This window comes from Chlorocebus sabaeus, chromosome 22, assembly GCF_047675955.1.
Source record: "Chlorocebus sabaeus isolate Y175 chromosome 22, mChlSab1.0.hap1, whole genome shotgun sequence".
NCBI classification, from domain to species: domain Eukaryota; kingdom Metazoa; phylum Chordata; class Mammalia; order Primates; family Cercopithecidae; genus Chlorocebus; species Chlorocebus sabaeus.
In genome coordinates, this window is record NC_132925.1 from 59,839,858 (window position 1) to 59,861,838 (window position 21,981).

Genomic DNA, 21,981 nt, shown 5'->3' on the forward strand with positions numbered 1-21,981 from the left:
TCTTTTACTTGTAAGTGTGCTTAAACTGATTTAAAGTAAGCACTTCTGTACAGGGATGTTTTTTGTATACTTCCATAGGAGTTTGTGGATGTACACGGCATTAGAATTAGATATACCAGGCTGAAATTACAGACCAGCCACTGACAAGCTTCCATTTCCTCTGTGGAACTGGGATACACTGTACCTATCACATGATGAGCAGCTGGGAGGAGAAAAGGAGGTAAAGAATGCAATGCACTTAGGAAAGCCCCTGGCACTCAGTCAATGTATAAAAAACGGCAGCTTTCACTATCCTGGGTGCCAATATCCTCATCATTTTACGGAAAGACAAGAGCCCTAACAACCACAGGACAAAGTGCAATAAAATCAAATCCCTCAAATCATTCAACTATCACCAAGACGGTCACTGCATGGGAAGGAGGAGCAAAAGGCTTAGCCACTATCTAGCTGCAGGGAAATGCTAGTTTGCAGGAAAATATGTTTAGACATCAATTTGATGGTAGACCAAAGACAAAACAAGTTGCTAAAAAATACACTTGCAACACAAATTCATCTGTTGTTAGCGTTTCAACCTGTTAGGAGGAAACATGCAGCTATCACAGAACACAATTGATTCACACATGAAGCTAATTACACCACAAAGCCTACCTCCTCCCCCGGGCTTGCTGGGTCCTCCTGGTGACAGTGGGCCATTGCCAAAGCTGGTAAGGCTCTCTCTTCTTCCCGAAGGTCTGATGTTTCCATAGTAACGGTTGACCAGAATTTGCCTGAGCGCCTCACCCTTAATTCAAACAGGATAATAAAATCAGGTTCTGCATTTAATGCATAACTGAGTGACGAATATTCAAAACACACAGGGGTACTCAGTTATAACTGGCCCAGTTTCACTTGGCGAAAAAATAAATTATTAATAGAAGCATTTAGAAACTCTGAAGTTAACTTCAATATTTTCTCAGAAAACCAGATGTTTTCTAAAAAATGGTAGCAATCTAAAATATTGACTGAAGTACCCTCTCACACAATGATAAGACAGAACAGTAATTTTGAAGGACAACTAACAATAACAAACAAAAATCCCTTTGGGGTAAGTTGATAAAATTAAGACAAATTGAAAATGCTTACAGGTCAGCTTCCACATAGCAATATAAAAATGTTATTTCAAGCACAAGGTTTATTCCCAAGGTCCAAAAAAATATTAAGATTTCAGAGTAATAGGGTAAGATGATACAATAAGCCAAAAGTAAGCCTTTCTTACAAAAATAGTCAATGGGCCAAATGTTTTAAAAAACAAAAGACAAAAACAACAAAAACCTCATAATGCTATAGGAAATAAATTAGTGGCATGAGTGGCAGATATCAAATATGTAAAAAAACCCATCATAGGTAAAATGGCATTTTGTCTGGAATCTTCTTTGAAACAATACAGGAGAGAAGGAGAAGCAGCAAGGGATATAAGTGAGACAAGAGTGGGCATGAGTTGACAGTTGCTGTTGAAGCGGAGTTATGAATGAGGGGTTTTGAAACCTTTCTGACTCCTTTTATACAGATTTCAACTTTTCTATAATAAAATTTGTTAAAAATATAAATATCAAAGAGTCCTGAACAGGGATACAGTGACTCTTTGTAATTACTCTAACCTAAAAAACCTCCATTGTTCAGTAATAATGGGGGATGCTGGCAAGCAGGTAACCAGAGGCAGCATGTATTCTGCATTCTCAGCTCTACACCTTCAGCCGTGCTTCTAAGGGGCCCTAAGATCACCTCCCAATCTGAAGGCTCTAAAAGTCAAAGGCTGTAAAAATTTTCCCTGGACTCTTTTCCAGAATGAAAGTAGCAAGGCATGGAGTTCCTCTGGTGCAACATCAAGAGAGGTGAGGGAAAAGAAGTCTGGCCGAGACGAAAGGTGTTGAAATGGAGCAGGTCTCTAAAACAGAGACTCAAGAGTTCTTTTGAAAAGACCTGCAACTGAACCGTGAGTCAGTAGAATTTAAAATGATTTGTTAATAAGCTCTGAGAATAGGTCTGGAGATTTCAAGTGAGGCGTTTGCAAAACAAGACGGGAGGGAGCAGACTGAAGCGGGGACCCTGGGAAATGGGAGGCACCCTGGGAGAAGTGGGGGACCAAGGAAGAAAGGAGATGGGCAGGAAACTCCTGGCTCCTGTCAATCATCAAAACCGCTGAAAGTCCCAGAAAAGGTTTATCTACTCTTTAATTCATGCTGCTAATTAAAGATTCCAGGGACAGATTGGGATGGGATAAACAGGGGAGACGGGAGGGGACTGATTTTTAAATGAATGTGCAGAAAACAAAAAAATCCCAAATTTCCTCTTTCCATTCCACCCACAAATATGTCTCTCTTCATAGTTCGGCAAAGGAGGGTAACTTCTATCAGCTCATGAAACTCATTGCTCACTGGACCGACTGTAAATTCAGAATTCCAAGAGTGCTTCAAATGGGTAAGTTACTTGTGATATTTTAAGTACTTTTTAAATAAACTGCTCACAGGTGGAGAAGAAAGTTTCAGTGCAAGATTCTTTAATGACTTAGAAGACCCCATTCCGGAACAAAGATACAACTTTACTGGTATTCCAGTCTCAGGCACCAGTGTAAACACATGAGCACTCTCTGGAGAAGTCACTGGGAACACAGTGATTTAAAAGGCTGACTTCATAAGAGAAGCACAAGTTTTAAAGCTACATTCAAGAATGCCTATGAAGAAAGAATTGAGGGCAAGAAAAGGTTGTCTCCATGTTGAATATGATAGATTAAATATGTTGAATATGATAGATTAAATATGATTTCCCTTTTTTAAATATCATAATGAATCTATTTGATTTTCTTTCCATACGACACAGACTTTGAGTTCCAGCAACAGGAGTGATTGGCAGTTGGCCATCCCAAGTCTCTAACTGGATCCCCTCTGGCACTGTGAGAACACTGTTTGAGTGCTAGATGGCTGGGCTGAGACCCGTCAGCTGCAGTCAGGGAAGACAGCCAACGTAGCCATCTCAACAGGAATCTGAAAGCGCATAGGGTTGAGTGGTCAAGTCAAAGGCAGTACGGTTGTGACCAGTCAACAAACACACATCTCTTAAGGAGGTCTCAACTGGAGCCTGCGCACCACAATTCCACTTGGAGCTAGAATGACTTGCTTAGATTTTCAATTTCCGGTGGCGGCTTTTTTTTTCTCCCACTCCTCATGGTTTTGAGGGTGAACAGCAAGACCCTGGCCAGTCTGCAATCAAGCAAGCAGGAGGTAATGAAAGGAGCACGTGGACGCCAGGAACAGGAACTCCACATTTATGCAGTCTGGATGCCAAACTCAAGTTACAAAGGGATCTCACATTACCATTTTGTCTCTCCTTCAACAGAAAAACCCTAGCAGTTACCATAGCAACTAATGCATCAAATGGTACATTTTCCCCCATAAGAGAATATCATGAAATGTGCTCATTCTGGGGAAAAGAAAAAAAAAAAAAAACACATTCCACCCCACAAACTTTTTTTTTGGCTTTTAATTATAAGGTTTTTGGCACATATTCATCTCACCTTCTCTACACACACACACACAAAATTAAACTGCAAGGAAGAAAAAACAGAGAGGAAGGGTTTAAAAAAAAAAAAGACGAGATTAATTCCTTTTTTGAAAGAATAAAGACTGAGAATTATAGGTAAGAGGGGATAGAAAGGAAAAATGGATAAGAATCATTAAAAGTTATGCAAATCCCTAGTGTGAAAACTCGGGTTCAAGGAAAATTCTGTTTTTCTGAGACAGTGGTTTAATTTAAGAAAAATTAAAATCTGCAGAGAAAAGCCTTCCTAATCATCTTGATATAAATTACTCAACAGCACTAAGCTGTTCACAATGTACCAGGCTGAGAAATCTGATTGCAGAGAAGGAAAAAAAAAAAAAAAAAAAATGACTTCTCAAATAACGTCACTTCTTCAGCTTTAACATTTGGCTGTGCAACCCTTTTTAAAAATAATACCAGTTTTTTTCCAGCAGTTTACACCTACAGTATGCAAACAAATATCAGATGTTTGTCTCAGTCAGAAATTCCCACACATTGTTACCTAAGATTGAGAAAAGAAAAAGTCATTTGTAATAAGTGTCATATTAAAACAATGAAAATTGGTAGATTAGTGATGTGGAGTAATGAAACCAAGCTCCTACCTGGTCACTCTACCAACATGTGTTCCACTGATACCAACTGAACTAAATAAGTGAAGGAACTGCGTGGGAAGAGAGCCAGTGTTGAACAAGGCACTAAGGAGTTAACATTGCCACACACAAAGGAGAGAGAGAACTGACCTTTTCAGTTTCCCAGGTTCCAGCCATTTAAAGATCATGTGCTTCAGGCAAGATCACCCTCTCATGTGAGCTGTGAGCCTCTCACACCTTAGTCAGCATGAGGGTAGCGCCTGGATTTTAAAATACCTTCTTTCTCCTCTTGTTGTCTACAGAATCACCTCAATGTTTCAATCCACAAGGTATCTACAAGTTAATATCCCTTATCATATTCCAGTCACTGTGCTAAGTGCTTCATGTGCACAGCTCAGTGTGCTAAGGTATGGGGACTGTTGTCACTCCCATTTTACAGCAGAAGAAACTGAGGCATAGGGAGGTTAACTTGCTCAAAATCACACAGCTAGTACCTGGCAAAAGAAAACCCCAAAACTTGAACCTGTTTCTGATTACAAAGTTCACAGGCATAGGCAGCATTCAATACCAAGTCCTCTGAGAGCTTAGGACGTGAGGGACAGCTGTGTGCGTTTACCAGCTACTCCTAGGACCTAGGACAATTCTAAAGGGTAGGCAAGGATGGAAAATAGAAGAATGCAAGGTGCCTTGGGCCATGAAATGCAGGAGATACGGGAAGCTGGAGAAGAAGGACTATAGCATCACGTCCTGAATTCTGCTGAAATGCCAACTTCCTGGAGCTATTCTCCGGTCCTAGTCTGAGAAATCACAAAGTTGATGTCTCTATCAGAGCAAGAAAACAAAAGGGATTTAGGATGCAGTGGGACTGGGCAGGGGCCTGGGTGTGTGAGCAGAGTAAAGGTGCATCTGGCTCCACATTTATCTCAGGCATCAATTCTCCAAGACAGGCGGCAGGTGGGGAAGGTTAATGGGTACCAAAAAAAAAAAATGTTAAAAAAATGAGTAAGACCTGCTATTTCATAGCACAACAGGGTGACTACAGTCAACAATAACTTAATTGTACATTTTAAAGTAACTTAAAGAGTGTAATTGAATTGTTTGCAACTCAAAGGATAAATGCTGGAGGGAATAGATACCCCATTCTCCATGGTGAGTATTTCACATTGTGTGCCTCTGTCAAAACATCTCATGTACCCCATAAATACATACACCTACTATGTACCCACAAAAATGATAGAAAAATTCTCCTAGACACCAATGATCATAGTTCCAAGACAGTCTTCAGAATGACAGGTCATTTTTGAACTCCATGACCTTAGACAAGATGTTGAACATCCCAGAATCTCAATGTCCTACTTGTGAAATGAGGATGGAGCCTGTGTCACCAGGACATCTGGTTATCTCCCCAAAAATGGGCAACATGAAAATCAGTGCTGTTGGCATCTTCTAGAAATGGTTTGGCAAGGCACAATCAGCACCTTAAGAACACATCTACCCCTTGGCCAAGGAATTCCTCTTCTAGGAATTTATTCAAAGATGCACACATTCATTCATTTCTTCATCAAAGGAAAAAATGATGAACCACCTGTCAATTTGGGGCATTTCAGGCAGCTGTTAACTTTCAAAGATTTTCAAAACAAATGCTCAGATACGGTATTTAATGACAAAACAGGGTACAAAAGTTGTATACTTAGAATAATCCCAGTGGCAATGCAAATGTGCCTGTGTCTGTTAGCACATGTGCTCATGTGTATAAAAAAATGGGTAGAAGGAAATATTAAAACATTAGTGGGGCTGGGCATGGTGGCACACACCTGTAATCCCAGCACTTTGGGAGGCCGAGGCAAGGGGATTGCTTGAGCCCAGGAGTTTGAGACCTGCCTGAGAAACATAGCAAGACTCTGTCTCTACAAAAATAAAAAATAAAAGAAAACTAGCCGGGCATGGTGCCTACGGTCCCAGCTACTCGGGAGTCTGAGGCAGGAGGATCTCGAGCCCAGGAGGTTGAGGCTGCAGTGAGCTGAGATCGCACCACTACATTCCAGCCTGAGCAAGAGTGATATTTGTCTCTAAAAAACCACCCAAATAACAAAAACATTAGTGGCTCTTGTGGCTAGGTAATATAATTGTGAACTTTTTTCCATTATTATTATTATAAATTATCTATAATGGTCGTCAGCCATTACAGTTTTTCTTTCCTTTTCTTTTTTTTTTTTTTTTTTTTTAACATATCACCTAAATAGAAAGCCACCACAGAAAAGAAAAAAGGACACGAAAAGCTTAGTTGGTCATTATTTGGAGGCCAGCTGGTTACAGTGCTCTGATCAGGTAGACAACGGGCAGAACCACTATTTAGTTTCATTTATATACATGGCTGTGATTGCTCTTGAGTCAATTAGTGCTTTAACAATATCAACAACAAAAGCTGCCTCTCAATCACAGTGTGTGGTTGATGGAGGTGTGATGGTCATTGATCATTAGCTCCCAATACCCAAGACTCAAGACTACGTACCCTTTTATGGTCTTCCAGCTGCCGCAGGGGTGGACTTGGTTCAAGCTCCTGCTAGGCATGCAGAAATTCCATTTTAAGTACAACACTAAGGAGACACTACCATCTGCAGCATCAGTCACACATAAAATACGTTGAGAGTTCATATATAGACAAGAGTTACACAGAAGGAGAATACGTCTAGATTTTTGTTTTTCCCCCGAATATCCATGCTTGATTACTTTAGATGCTGCTTAACGACTGTCCCATACCCCCGACCCTAATGCACTATTTAAAATGGGCAGACATAGGACTTTTTGGCCAACATAATTTATTGCAAAGACCATGAAGAAGTTCTATATTATATGCTGTGACATTAACCCAAAAAGGGTTGTAATTCAAGGCTCAATCGGGCAGGTTCTTATGATTCATACATGCATCATTGCACAGCACATGCATAAGGACATCAAGACACACGCCTCTGAGCAGACACAGACATGGGACCACGGCTCTCCCCGCCCCACGAGTGCACAAGTCTTGTAACAAAACTGTTAACAGAATGAGGAGCTCCGATTAGGATATTAAACACTGATCATTAGAAAACACAGACATACAACTTCGCTATTCAATCATTTGTTCATGTTTCATTTTTAAGACTTCTTTCAAATGAAGTACACTTCATTCTAGCTGGAACTACTGTGATTTTGGAATAGTTTCTGAAATTAAATTTTGATACTTGGAAATATGTCTCCCCAAAAAGCTTCTCTATGATCTTACACACCTTAGGAAATGTTAGTCCCTCATTTAGTGAGTTTAGTTAGTAGCAAGAAGGATTTTTTTTTTTTTTTTTTTTAACTGCATTGTAGGCTGGGCGCAGAGGCTCATGCCTGTAATTCCAGCACTTTCAGAGGCTGAGGCGGGCGGATCACCTGAGGTCAGGAGTTTTGAGACCAGGCTGGCCAACATGGGGAAACCCCATCTCTACTAAGAATATGAAAATTAGCCGAGCGTTGTTGCACATGCCTGTAATCCCAGCTACTCAGGAGGCTGAGGCAGGAGATTCACTTGAACCCAGGAGGCAGAGGTTGCAGTGAGCCAAGGTTGTGCCACTGCACTCCAGCCTGGGCGACAGCAGGAATTTGTCTCAAAAAATAAAAAGATTTTAAAAAGTGCATTCTAAAATTACAAGTTTATTAGCAGCTTTTTCTACAATTATAAATATTCTTTATTATTAATTTAGAATAACTTCAAAACTGCATCATCTCTGCACAGGACCCAAAGTCAATTTTGTATAACAGCAGAAATTGTTATACAAACATCCTCACATGTCTCAACTAAACGTCTCATGAGCACCTGGAGGATGCTCAGTTTGGATCCAGCTCCTCAGGACTTTCTTTCTACACTGAGAGCCACATCCATGACAGCAATGATCTGTTTGCAGCCAGCCTAGAGACCTCCCTCCTACATCTACCACTGGGACAGACTCTTTGTCACAACAATTCAGACACCCAACCAGGACAACCGAGAGGCACCCATATTTGCTGGCACTGGCACTACAAATATAGGCAGGCAACACACCTCGGTGGCGTTCTCAGAATCCGGAGCGGGAGGAAGCTAGTTGGGAGTAAAATGAAGTACGTTAGTCATGGCACTTGCATCTTGTGGGCCACAGAGAAGTCCAGAGACCAACACGCAAGGACAAAACATGGAAAGAAGGATCAGAGATGAGGCAACCCTGCTGGATCACCGGCCGAAGTGGGCTTCAGCAATCAAGGTGACCAGATACCTTCAAATCAAACTGAATGTGGTTGTGCTGGAGGAGACAATTGACCTGCAATGGGGGAACACATCAAAAATAAGAACGAAACAAAAAAGTCTACCACTAACCAAGAAGGAATGATGCTTTAAAACAAAGCAAGTAAAAGGAAGAACCACAGCACATCCGTGTCTCGGTCCACAGAGACAGGGAAAGCAATAGTATGCGTGTCCATGGAGGCTCTCAGGGGAGCAGGGGTAGTGATGAAAGCAGGGGCCCAGGGCTAGGGAAAGTTCCGCATGCCACATGTCTCCTGTGGGTTTAGGCTTTCTCCCATGTCTCTCCGTTCTCCACATCCTGTCCTACAGTAGGAAAGAAGACCTAGGCTCCAGCTTGGGCTTCGGGGGTGCAGCCTCCCTGCTCCAGTTTCTCTGGGAGAAACAACATCTCCTGCACTCAGAGTGACTATGGAGATGAGTTTCCCACCCCATGCATTTCCCTTGGGGGCTTCATGGTCTGGGTTTCCTGGCCCCATCCCAGCCATGCCACACAGATACCACCCTCCCCCTTGATTTCACAATTTCCAACCCATGGATGAGCAACAAAAGGATGCCTCGAAAGGACATGCAGGTGAGGGGGAAGGGATGAGAGGGCAAAGAGGGGCTACACAAAGATATGCCTGGAGAAAAGTCTACCACTCCGTCTGCAGACAGTGCCGTGAATCTGCCCTCCAAAAGGACATGTGCCTGGAGCAGAGAAGAGATGTCAGATGGAACTGCCAGACCCCACCTGGACATCTTGGGACCAAAGTCACACACCAGCGGTGTGACTGGTGTGAGGTGTAGTCTGAGGCCACGGGACAAACCCAAGGCTCACGCTGCAACTGTGTGACCTTGGCCTCTAACAGAGCTCCAGCACATTCATCTCAGGGCCAGAAGGTGGCTGTCGGGTGGCGGGCCAGGGCTGGTGTTGAAAGCATGAGAGCAGTGACACTGTGAAATCTGGTGGTGTCTTCATTCAGCTCCACACTACCCCTTTGGTAGTTTGATCACCAAGAGGGAAGAAAGCCTCTTAATATAGGGCTGCTATATTATGTAATCTAATGATTTCTGTCTTCTGTCTATTTCCCAATAGAGAAAATGAAAGAAAGATCCAGGGGATTAAACTACTTCGGCAAAGACAACAAGGGTTGCTCACTCAATTCTGGACAGATGACCTTTCATGCGTGAGCCCAACTCCACTAATCTTAGGGAGAAAACTTGCCTCTGAAGCATGCAGCCTTCTGTTCGGGGTGGGGAGGGACAGTGCTGGTGGTAGGAAGGACTTGAGTGGGGGAGAAAAGTAAAAGCAGAGCACAGGTAAAGGTATTTTCAAAATGATAGAAAGATCACAATCCAAGAATGCATTTTTAATTCTACCCTTACATTCTGTACGCTAAAGAATTAAAACTGTGTAAACATTTTTGCTATCTTCCCTTAGTGCAAAAAGAACATATGAGAAAAAGCAGAATTAAAGCAATTTCCCATGCATTTTAGAGCAGACAGAGATATAGACAGAAGTATTATATTCGACTATTTGCATGGACAACCCTCCCACTACAGCATCCTTTATACTGATCCAATATGATCAGAACAAAAGGATTATAGGCATGGATTCACCATAGGAATGCACACAGCTACCCTCTTACCCCTTTGCCAATCAAAACAAAAGCTAAAGAAAATAAAGATGGAACTCATGTGTCGTTTGTTTGAATTCTCTTGCCTGTGCTCTCTTTATGCAGAGAAGCATCTCGAATTCTTTCAGAATAGAAATAGGTAGTATATATCTATTTCTTAATCACTCAGCAGGGATTATGTTTTATGATTGTACTGACACTCTATTTCCTCTGTTAAACTGCTGTCATGCTTGTTCTAAAATTAGTTTAATTAATTCTTAAAACAAAAATTAAATGTAAATTAATAACTGTCTTTTCTCCCTTGAAAATTTTATGAAGTTGTTTGAGAAACAGAGGATGCTGTGCAGCTTCAAGAATTACGTCTAACCAGAAAAACACTTTTAAATGTAATCTCTTTATGGAATAGATTGGAAAACCCCAGAGCGCTGCATGAGCATCCTGTGACTATGGCTCATCCAGGGTTTAGCTCTGGCGCTCTGTGTGGCCCTGAGCCAGTCATTGAACGTCTCTGGGCATCCACCTCCTGACCTATTCAAGGAGGACAAAGCAAATATTCTTTTTCTGTGTGTTTGTTTCTGAGACGGAGTCTTGCTCTGTCACCCAGGCTGAAGTGCTGTGGCATGATCTTGGCGCACTGCAACCTCCACCTCCAGGGTTCAAGCAATTCTCCTGCCTCAGCCTCCTGAGTAGCGGGGATTACAGGCATGCGCCACCACACCCAGCTAATTTTGTATTTTTAGTAGAGACGCAGTTTCACCGTGTTGGCCAGGCTGATCTGGAACTCCTGACCTCAAGTGATCTGCCCACCTCAGGTTCCCAAAGTGCTGGGATTACAGGTGTGAGTCACCGCGCATGGCTGCAAATATTCTTTAGGATTCTTTCTAGCTAAAATACTAATTAATCCTTGGTTTATTTTCAGTAAACTTCATTTCACAATATCTAGCCGGCAAGTTCCCTGAATAATCCAACCCACTGGGACATAAAATGTTTCCAGGCATGGAAGGGGCCAGGCCACACGTGGTATCTAAGTCGGTAAAACCACCAATAGCCTATACTAGCACTTCCTCCTATAAGGATGTTGGCTATGTTTCCTTGAGGATAAGGTTAGTTTACAGCAATAAGCTGTAATTTCAATAAATATAAGCACATTAATAGGATATGTATGTTCAAATAAGATCTGTATAAATACAATGTATAATACCCCAAGAAAAAATAATGTTTAATAAGTGAATAAATGGAATTATATTTTTATTGTCACTTTTTTTTTTTTTTTTTTTACATGAAAGGTGAAGCCCTCATTGAACATGTATTCAGGAGGAATGTTTTGAGGGCATGGGCTGTCTGTAATTCCCATGTTCTGTATTCCTGCTTAGTCCCAGGACCAGTCACTACATTCAGGTGCTGGCACCTCCAGTCAAGGCCAGTCTCACACACCAACAGGTGATTCATAGCGATCTGATGTGGTCTGGTTTTGAGCTTAGAAACCAACTAGTGCCCCCTACTGCCTCTTCATATTTAATCTGCAATCTTAAGTCTTCCCAGTGTTTTTAGGCAAGGTGAGCAAAACCTAACAATAGAAAAATAACTCCCAATGACTGGCTTTGAAACAGAAATTCAAACTGCATCTCCAGTCTCTGAATCTTAAGTGTCCTTCCCGGATGAGGCCATGAATCAGGCCCTCATTATGGTACCTTGGGTAGTAACTGAATATATGCATATACGACACGGATCTACTCACTTGCAACACATAATGTACCTAGTATTTTATCAAGGAACGAATTTCTACTATAAATGAAGAAAATTATACTTTATCATTCTTAAATGAAAAGGAGCACACAGACTTCCTAAGGTGACTATTTCTGGTGTTTGCACAATTGCAAGCACCCACATCCATCCATCCGCTTCATGTGTGCCTATCACAGACCAGCACAGATTGCGGCCTGCAAAAACCCTTTGTTTTCTACTGCCCTCAGCAGGAATCCCCCTCCTACCCTGGGGTTTCTAGAATTTTCCTTTGAAATGGGATGTCTCTTTCTATGACTACCCTGATAGAAACTGAATGCAATTCAAAAAATGTAACTGTATCACAGATCTAGTTATCAGCAAATCAAAGACAATTTGTATCTCCAGTCCCTTGAATCAGTCTTCAGAGTTCCTTTCCACTCACTCACAACCTCAGAGGAGACCAACAAACAAATAGCGAACAGGTTTGCAAATATGTTTGCTGGGTCCGGTCCTGCATGAGCCTCTGAAAACCCACACCAAGAAAACAGAAAGCTTTAAAGAAAATTGAGCTAAAATAGAAGTTATCTAGCATTTCAGTAGAACAACTTTAAGTCTTCCTATCTGCTGAGACAACTATCTTTACTAACTGTATTTGTTTTTAGAAACAGAACTAAGCAAAAATTATTTAGCTCCAACAATGTGGTTTCACCTACATTTTATAGAACGAGCTCATCGGAACTCAATAGCAAAGTTCATTTTTTAAAAACACATTCTGACATGACCAAATTATACAACTTCAGTCATTATGGAATAATCTCATTGATATATATATATATATATATATATATATCTCCACTGATTCTGCAATAGCTTCTGTATGTTCTGAGTTGAGTTTGCACTGTGGTTGCCAGTGTCTAACAGTAAACAGCCCTACTGCATTTATTGGCAATTACTGCTGAAGGTCACACATCAGCAGTGAGCCTAAATTCCAGGAAAAAAAGCAGCTCTTATGTAACTGCTGCCTGAACGCTGGCAGGTACCCAACCCAGCAGTTCACAGCAATGTAAAAAAGTAGGACACCTCCACCCTGGGTTGGGCGTCATGAGAACGCCCCCTGAAGGTGAAATTTAATCATTCTGTGTTTCTCCCTTTCCCCCCTCTCTGAATTTTACAATGGCATCTTTTGCCTGCAGAAGCAGCTCAAGGTAGAAGTTGAGGAGTTACCATATGCAGGCTGCAGCTGCCCTGAGTAGCTGGAATGTGAATTTAGCTTTTCTGTTGCAATGCAGGAGGGCAAAGTTGCTAGCTAGCACCAATGGCTCTAGAGATTCCACAGTTCCAAGGAGGCAGTGATTGAATGGGAATCACATCTCAAAAATGTAGAAACAGACGCATCCATTGAACTACAGTACACGCTTTCTAAACACACCAATCCTTTCTACAGACACGTCTATGAAAACTAGGCGGACTACTGTTCTGCTCACCACCTCAGGAGTACTTCGCCAGAACTCTGTTTGATTAGCGCAGCGCTTTAAAGCTTAGGAAAGTAATTCACATGATTACCTGTTGGGGCCACTCACCTGTCATCACCTGATCTCCTAAGCTGCTACCTGGCCTCCCTGCTTAGGTAGAAGTCCCCGGATTCCATGAGCTTCTCCTTTCTAATGTGTCTCATGGTTGAGAGCTGTCATCTTGCACGAACCTATATTATTATCCATTTGCCCCCACAAAACTGTAATCTCCAGAATGGCAGGCACTGTGCCCATTTGGGGCACCACTGAATCCAAATCCCCTGGATGTAACAGGCACTCAAATATTAGTCATATAAACCAATGTCTTTAGCACCAGCTGGTAACTGTTTCAAGCCAAGAATGGCTAGAGGAGAGAACTTTCTGGGGTGACGGAAACATTCTGTATCTTGATTTAGGTGGTGGCCACACTGCTGTACACATGTATAACAATTCGTCCAGCTCTGAGCGGAAGGTACACCAACACAAGGAGTTTCCCTCTCTCCTCCACCCCATCTGTCCCCCGACCCCAGCCCCAAGGGATTAAGAAAAATCAGGGGGTAAGGATGGAGACTCTGCTTCTTTGTTTGCCAAAAAGCGAACAACCCTTCCTTTTCCTGGTTTCAAACAAAATGTTATTCTAGAAGGCAGTGGGGAAGACCCCATACCATGCACTTTTCTTGCAGGAAATCTACACCTCTGTCCTCATTTCACCCTGTTTTCTCAGAGCACTGACAGGGCCTCAGTAGGCATTGTGCTTTTTTTTCAAGTCATTAATTGCACATCAAGTGGCCTTTATGATCAAAGCGTGGTGGCCCTTCCTCAATGGGCCGCTGGGCAGGCCCTACACAGCCTTGGGGCTATTCCCCACCACATTTAGACTTTGGAGCATGGGTGTGCAGTTCAGATGTGAGGCCCTGCCCTCATCCTGGGCCAGCATGAACTCTCATTAAGCTTCTGCCGACCTCCAGCTGTGGGCTGCAGGTTTCCAGGAGTACACACCGGCAAATGGCTTGGTGGGGGAGAAACCACAGGAGCTGCAGTAGCTTCCAGAACAGCATCAACGACAAAGGCCAAGGAGGCATCTCTGCTGAGAAGGCCAGATCCACCAGCCTGAGGGGCTGGGGACAGGGCATCAGTGTCCTGGCACTGACGGTTGCCAGGGGAACAACGCAGAGGGGGATCCACAGTTGCTTCTTCAGGGAATTTTCAAAGAATCTGAGTGGCTGCCAGAACATTCCTCTTTTATAAACAGACAGTATTCTATTTCCTAGAGTATAATTATAAACACACCTGCTCCAACTGTGGAATCTTTCCATAAGCGAGCAATAAACTCCCAGCCAGGAGACCCAAGTTCTATCTTGAGCAAGCAAACACATCAACTGATTACTATGGTGCAAAACAGTGTATTAATAACACCACAGACTGATTAGGGAAGGTTTTCCTTTCCCGACTTAATTTGTACTTAAGCAAATAGAAACTCTACCTCAATATTTCAGGGGAAAAATTTACATCAGTGAGGCATTTACAACGTTATGTAGAAACAAGAGTCTTAAAGGGTGCCAACACCAAATTCAGTATAGAAGTGATTTTTCTGGCATGCAAATAACCCGGAAGAAGGAATGCTAAACAGGAAATGGCAAAATTCCCTGCAGTTATAGCAGTTAATTAAGTTGGTGCATTCCCTTTTGTTTTTCTCACCTTCCAGTCTTCCCAGAAGGCATGGCCCTCTCAACTGCTCCTGTCTAATTAAGGAAAAATCTGTGTTTATGGAATTTACTGTGGCAGAACAGTAAGCACATCGGGAAAGCCAGTCATGTGTTTGTCCTGATTTAGTCACTGTCTAGCTGTGTGAGCTAGGACCAGCCACTGAGCCTCTCTGAGCCCCGTTCCTGAAGTAACTGTGCAAATTCAACATAACTACTCATGCTGCTTTCTGTTTCAAACCTGTAATTCAAACTCTCCTTAGGGATATCTGAACCATTTCTTAGTATTCCTGAAATTACGGTGTATTAATTACAGTAGATACTAGAGTAGACAGCATGTTCTATTTGGTAGCTCCATCTCATCTAAAGGCATTTGTTGCTCTGGCAAAAGAAGAAACAGAGATCTGAAGTAGATCAGAGAAGTGACTTTTAAAAGACAAATTAAGTTTTAGTCCAGTTTGTTTGATTTGCCAACCAATTAAGCCCTCTCAATTATGTACATGAATTCCTCAAATTAAATTTTTCCGGTAGCATTTACCTAGCATGTATCATAACCTAAAAATATAGCAAAGAATATTGAAAAAATGGACAAAACAGAAAACATTCAAGAGGCCCCCAAATCCCAAACAAAATGACCACTAATCAGTCTCCAGGGTAATTCTGGGTAAGGGAAACTAGCTTGATACATAAGTGCAGAAGCCACTGGATGATATTCAATTTCTGGATCTATACATAGTTTTCCTAGAAGAGAAGCCATGGATATAGTACATTTCTAACCTCGCCGGTGAGCCGGCGGATGGAAAGTCTCAACTAGCACGTAGGAATTCACATTGCACTTTAAAAAAGTTGTATATGAACTCTCACACTCAATACTGTTCAATACATAGACCAAGAGAGTAATGAGTTTTCCTTTTTCACTACTTTCAGATTATACCAATGCTGTTGTATCTTTTGGCATCAGATGCTTTACTTACAGATAGAGAAAAGTTCTTTAGGTCAATTTCAAAACTGACTTTCAGAGATAGGTTAATGGCCAGCGTCAACCACCAATTCAGTTGAGATTTTAGACAGCGAACAATTAAAATCTTATCACAGTTTAGAAAGTCTTTATCTAGACTTAGATGAGATCTCCAAGGACTAATGGCAAACAAACTCATGGGAAATGCTAACACAGACACGACAGACTCCACTCACTCCCAGAGGGCACACCACACAAAGCCAGATACTCTGACGCTATGAGACTAGAGGAACAGGGCTAACTGGGAGGGTGTCACAGAAACACCACCATGAGACATGAAAAACAAAAAACAACAAAATTAGGACCTCAGCATTATCCAATTCATCAATGGAAATTAGCTGGAAAAGAAAAAAGGGGAGAGAGAAAGAAGGAAATGTTAGGAAAGGAAATACAAGCCAGCCAAGTTTACAGACTTTACTCTTATTGCTGCTTTCTCCTTAAACCCTTGCCAGACGGGTAACCATCCTAAGAGGCTTGGGCACGGAGGACATGGCCAGAGCTCACCGTGACATCTGCTCGGGACCAAAACGGACACGATGCTGCCATACTTTATTCACATGTCAGGCATCAGACCTCACAGGTCACTTAACCATGTGTGCAGACAGCCCTGTGCTTGCTTGTGGACATGAAAACTTGAACCGAGCTGGGAGCAAGGGCAAATTCCCCAATGTTTTTTCCACAGAGGGTGGGAAAGAGTAGAGTGAAAGACTAGAGTAGAATTAGCCCAGTTTAGAAGAAAATTCTTTCCTTAGCCTCATTTTATGACTCATTGGGGGGACAGAAGCTCAAACAGTACCGGCTGTAACTTCAGCAGCTAATAAGACCAGCATATCCCCAGCCTGGTCCTGTGGATGATTAAAGGAAACTACATTCCCTCTAGGATGATTAGTGCCAACTCAAGTGATAATAGTGACATGGGATTTATCAGCATCGTGTCCAAGAAAAACAAAAGCACAAGAGAAGTATCACAGTTATGCTTGTTTAAGGATAGATGGATGATACTCAACTGATTTTTTATTAGGCTTTGTTAACATTGAGTATATTTTGCAAATTTAAGTTGCTGTCAGAAACACTAGTAGCTGGAAATGTTAATACTTTACTCACCTGCAGCAAAGACGCTTTGGTAATTAACAGGAGACTGACAATGTAGGAAATGAAAGCCCAGGCATTACCTGAGGTCATATACTTTCTAGTACTAAAACAGCTCCTACTATTCAGAAGGGAAACAGATTTTAAATACATTTTGAGATATCCTTTTACATTAATTCCTGGCCTCCGAGTTTCTTTCCAAAGCTCTTTGAGTAATAACTTAAGTCAACAGCAGTTTAATAATAAAAACCTACAGTAAACAAAATCAGTTATTAATAATACATAAAATAACTATGTTTCCTTCTCAAGCCAGGTCTAGGGGCTTGAAGATTTTCTGAGAGAGTGATTCAGATTAAATTTTAGAGATATTTAGCTGTAGGAGATTATTTTCTTTTCAACACAGACATGGTTTCAATTGTAGATTAAAAGCAGAGATTAGTAGGCATTGCACACACATAGTGTTTGTAAAGTCCTGATATAATTTTAAAGTTTATTAACTTTGAATACCCAGGATAGAAAGACACTATAAGCATCATGCAAAAATATATTGCATCATTATTTTGGTGATAGTTTTAATATTTATTTTATATTTAACACTCTCTGAGAAGTATATGCATTGGTGGTCCTCTGAATTGTAGAGACATAAGAATTAAAGATGATTTTTTTTATTCCTAAGTGGTCATGATTAAAATCTCCAGCCATCTTCTTCAGTCAGCCCCTACCTTTTGTCATACGTGATAATTTGTTGTTGTTGTTATTGTTTTGAGATGGAGTCTTGCTCTGTCACCCAGGCTGGAGCGCAATGGCGCAATCTTGGCTCACTACAACCTCCACCTCCTGGGTTCGAGTGATTCTCCTGCCTCAGCCTCCCAAGTAGCTGGGATTATAGGAGTGTGGCACCACGTCAGACTAATTTTTGTATTTTTAGTAGAGATGGGGTTTCTCCATGTTGGCCAGGCTGGTCTCAAACTCCTGACCTCAGGTGATCCACCTGCCTCGGCCTCCCAAAGTGCTGGGATTACAGGCATGAGGCACCGTGCCCGGCCATGATAGTTCTTGAACAGGTACTTCTTGGGGGCACTGGACCCAGACAAGTGAACCAACCACTTGCTACTCACTAGACTGATTCCTCTGTGTGGGAACTGATTAAAACTACAGATTTTGGAAGACCTTGGGACAATCACACTTTGTAAACTCGCTTGTCATCTACTGGAGAGTGTTTTCAACAGTGTGAAAAATCATCAAGAGCTGAAGACTAGATGTTTAAGTTTTGACACATTTAGTGCTCTCAGGGCTAATGCCCACTATTGTTTACATAATCGTGTAACATAATGGAAACTTAGAGGTTCAACCTGCAGGTAGACCTCAAAACACTCAAATGGTGTCCATCTGTTCACTGATAATGCAATGGTGAAGAGCTAGGACTCTAGGATCAGACTGTTTGGGTTTGAACGCCAGGTTTCCTTGTTATTAACTATGCAACCCCGGGCAAATTCTGGAGCTCTCTGAGCCTATGTTTTCTCTTCCTTGCGTATAAAACAGTTAATAACAATAGTGGTATCTATCTCTGAGGCTGAACTGAGATAAGGTAGATGTGTTTAGTATAGTGGCTAGCACATGACAAGAGGTCGATCCATGTTGTTATTGTTACTTATGACATAATCTAGGAAACGAGTGAATATCCATGACTTTTAAAAAGTGTAGGTCAGTCTTACAGAGATTCTATCATGTTTTAGTCTGTTTGGTAATATGGGTGACAGTTCTTCATGGCTTTTTTCCCCAAGGCAGGGAGATCCATACAGGCACACCAATGTTTTTGAACAGGATAATAAAGAATGATGTCAACTTTCTTTTTCATCTGTGACCTTGACTAAGTACTCAAGTTGAATGAAATAGTAAAGATAGGTAAAGGTACCTACGTCTCATCCTCTAGAAAAAAGGCAAGAAAATCCGGCCCACACATGGTGGACACCACCTCAGGGGAGGCTGGAGAGGACACTGCACAGGGATTCGGGAAACCCAGACTCTAGTCTTGCTCTCATATAGACTTCACACGTGACCTCAGGCAGTCTCTCAGCTCTGAGCCCCAGCCTCCTCGTATGCACAGGGAGAGTTGGAAGAGGCCATGCCAGGGCCCCTCCAGATCCGATTCTCTGGCTGTGAAGGCTCAGAAGGGGGCAGAGAAGCAGAACAATTCTGGACATCACCAAGGAGGTGTCAGTCATGGGACAAGCTCCATAAGAGGCCACTCATCAGCAAACGGGAATGGGAGGAGGGATACGGCCTCTACACTCACCGTGGTGTCGTCCTCAGCACTCAGGTCAAAGAACACCTCATTTATTATATTGACTCAAGCGAACTGGTTTGCTTGAGAAAGGTTAGTTCTTTGGCTCCAGGTTATTTCTGCCCTTGAAAAAGTTGGCCTGCCCTGTGCGTCATGCTTCTTTAGTCAAACGGGGCAGCCAGTAAACCATCAAAAAGCATCTTCAAAAAGCCTTAGTGAGACAGACAAAACGAATACCAGCTACCAGGTCAGAAGACAGAAATACTTTAGTGTCCCTTGTTCTCCTTCTCTCTCTTTTGAAGTTCAATTAATAGGAATGTTTAAGTAGCATTTCCCGGCAGTCAAGCATTGGGCCAGCAGCACTGCAAGTCTTGCAGGTTTGGAGTGGCTAACGTGGGTTTCTAGAGCATCTTCCTTGGTTTCATGGCATTTTTCATGCTGGCCTGTAGTTTGTTCATGTTCATGGAGGGGAATGACAGCCCTAACCAGACTGGAAAGAAATGCCATCTCTCTCCAAGCCTCTCTGCTTAGGTGTGACTAATTTCTTCACCAGCTGAAAAGGATTTAACTAGACCCCAGGAACCTCTATGAAACTGTGATATAATTTACTCTTTCCAAGTGATCTCCTTTGAGGGTCCTCCCAACTCTATGCCTTTTCTTTCTCCATGAGCTTTATAACATGCATTACGATATTTCTCATGTGGCATCCCCTGGGGTCTGGGATGCTCTCCCCGTTGGCACTAACGGGTAGGGGCAGGGAGCAGGGCAGCACACTTTCCATATGACCTCAAAGACCCTGACATACTTGTCCGCTATGCAATCGAGACTCAGGAAACTCCAGGACAATGCTTCTACTTTCCAGGTTATAAAAAGACAACTGCAGGGAACTGCATGTATAATCACAATTTGTAACAGTCACTAGAATAGAGGCACCAAAGTTTACTTTAAATACCTCGGTTATAGAAAGAAATAGATATTCCAAATAAGAGAAATTTGTGGTCTCTAGATTTGAAAAATCAGGTTTTAGGCCCATGGATGCAAAAATACTCACTCAGCTTTGGTGGATTTAACCTTTTTTATGGAGAGCAAGTTTCTGTAACTAGATTCATATTTTATAAATGTTTCTGAAAACTAACTTTAAGAGAAATGATGATCTTGTGAAATAAATGGTTATTATTTATCTGTCTGGTAAGTGTATTCTCTGCCATCAGCCTTCCCCCGACCCCCCGCCTTTTTTTTCTTTTCTTGTTTTTAAGAGCAAGACCTACTAGGTGCCTATACAGGTATGAACAGGCCATCCCAGCACTTCTCACCTTACCAGGGGTCTTCACTTCTATCATTTATATTTATAAACTCTTGTCTGGCAGGTTTTCTCTGTAAAATTCCTACTGAGTTACAGAAACCTATGTTCTAATTAGTTTCTAAAAATGTAATGGAGATTTCTAGTCACGGAATTGCTTGTTGCTTATAGATTATGCCCCATGGTATAAACTAAGAAACCACAAAATCTGTTTTCTGTTTTCTTATCCAAGGAGTCTCACTAGTAATATTGCTCTAATATTAATGAGAGAGAGGTTAGAAAGCAACATTCCTGCAGACATTTATACTTGCAACAATCTGGTTGTCACCATCCATTTTGACAAGGCAGGCTGATTTAACTATCGAGGCTTCTTCCTAGAGCTGAAAAAATGACTTACTGGGTATTTTGATAAGTCGGTGATATCAGCATATTCACCTACTCAGAAATTGTTGCTAAGCATAGCTGGCTGACCATTAGTGAACGTTATTACCTTCAAATGAAAATGGGTGAGACTTAAATTCACGCCCATGATTTGTTGCTGGGGGCTGAAAGGAAAGGGAATGGGATTGTTTCTGTCCTGCTCTGCCCAACATTAGAGGTGTAAGGAATGGAGCTGGTATATCCTTGCTCACTGAATATACTAAGAACAATCAGGTCACGGGACTGTCCATTTCCCAATCTCCCTCAGAAGTGGTGACGTGTATGCCTGCCTTAATTGCAGTTAGAAGTGGAGGGCGTTTCTTGGTGCACTGAAAGGATTGTGCAACATCTCATCCGAACGAGGCAAGTAAACCTACAGGTATGCTTAGCTGAAACCTAAAAATCAGAAACGCATACTTTGATACACAAGAGGCATTTGCTTCTCATTGGGAATTTAAATAGATGGAAAATCTTATTATTATCATTTCTCTGACATTAGATTATGTGGCAAGCAGCCTATAAGAGACGACTAAGTATTTTTGACTTTTAAAAGAGATAGTCATATGATTTAGCTCCCTTAAGGGCTGGATAACCAGCCTTTTTTTTTTTTTTTTTAAGTCAGTAATGCCTGAGCTAAGGTGGGTTTTTAAAGGTCCCTCCCTTCAATGTCATAGTAAAACCTGGTTTAAACATGAAAATAAAATGCAATACCTTTTCTCCATAGCCTCTATCTTTGGTCATCATTTCCCTCAGGGTCTGGAGGACCTTAATGCAGAGCTTCTCCTCATTTTCTTCTAGCAGCTGTTTTGTATGCTTTATTAACCTGAATGGGGGGAAAGCCATGGATTA

General features: G+C 41.8%; 1 protein-coding gene across 11 annotated transcripts in view; it reads right to left on the reverse strand.

Moving 5' to 3' along the window:
• ITPR1 (inositol 1,4,5-trisphosphate receptor type 1) overlaps positions 1 to 21,981 on the reverse strand; it is a 352,224-nt gene that overhangs the window by 115,937 nt on the left and 214,306 nt on the right. For 4 of the 11 annotated variants that reach the window (XM_007985072.3, XM_007985071.3, XM_007985070.3 and 1 more), the window contains 5 exons: positions 21,844 to 21,955; positions 16,345 to 16,377; positions 8,230 to 8,265; positions 6,676 to 6,723; positions 649 to 781 (listed from right to left, as the gene is read on the reverse strand). In XM_007985072.3, the coding sequence (XP_007983263.1) occupies positions 649 to 781; positions 6,676 to 6,723; positions 8,230 to 8,265; positions 16,345 to 16,377; positions 21,844 to 21,955 (362 nt within the window). Of the gene's footprint in view, positions 1 to 648; positions 782 to 6,675; positions 6,727 to 8,229; positions 8,266 to 16,344; positions 16,378 to 21,843; positions 21,956 to 21,981 lie in introns of all 11 variants that reach the window. The other 7 variants (XM_007985068.3, XM_007985067.3, XM_007985066.3 and 4 more) reach the window with 2 other exon arrangements.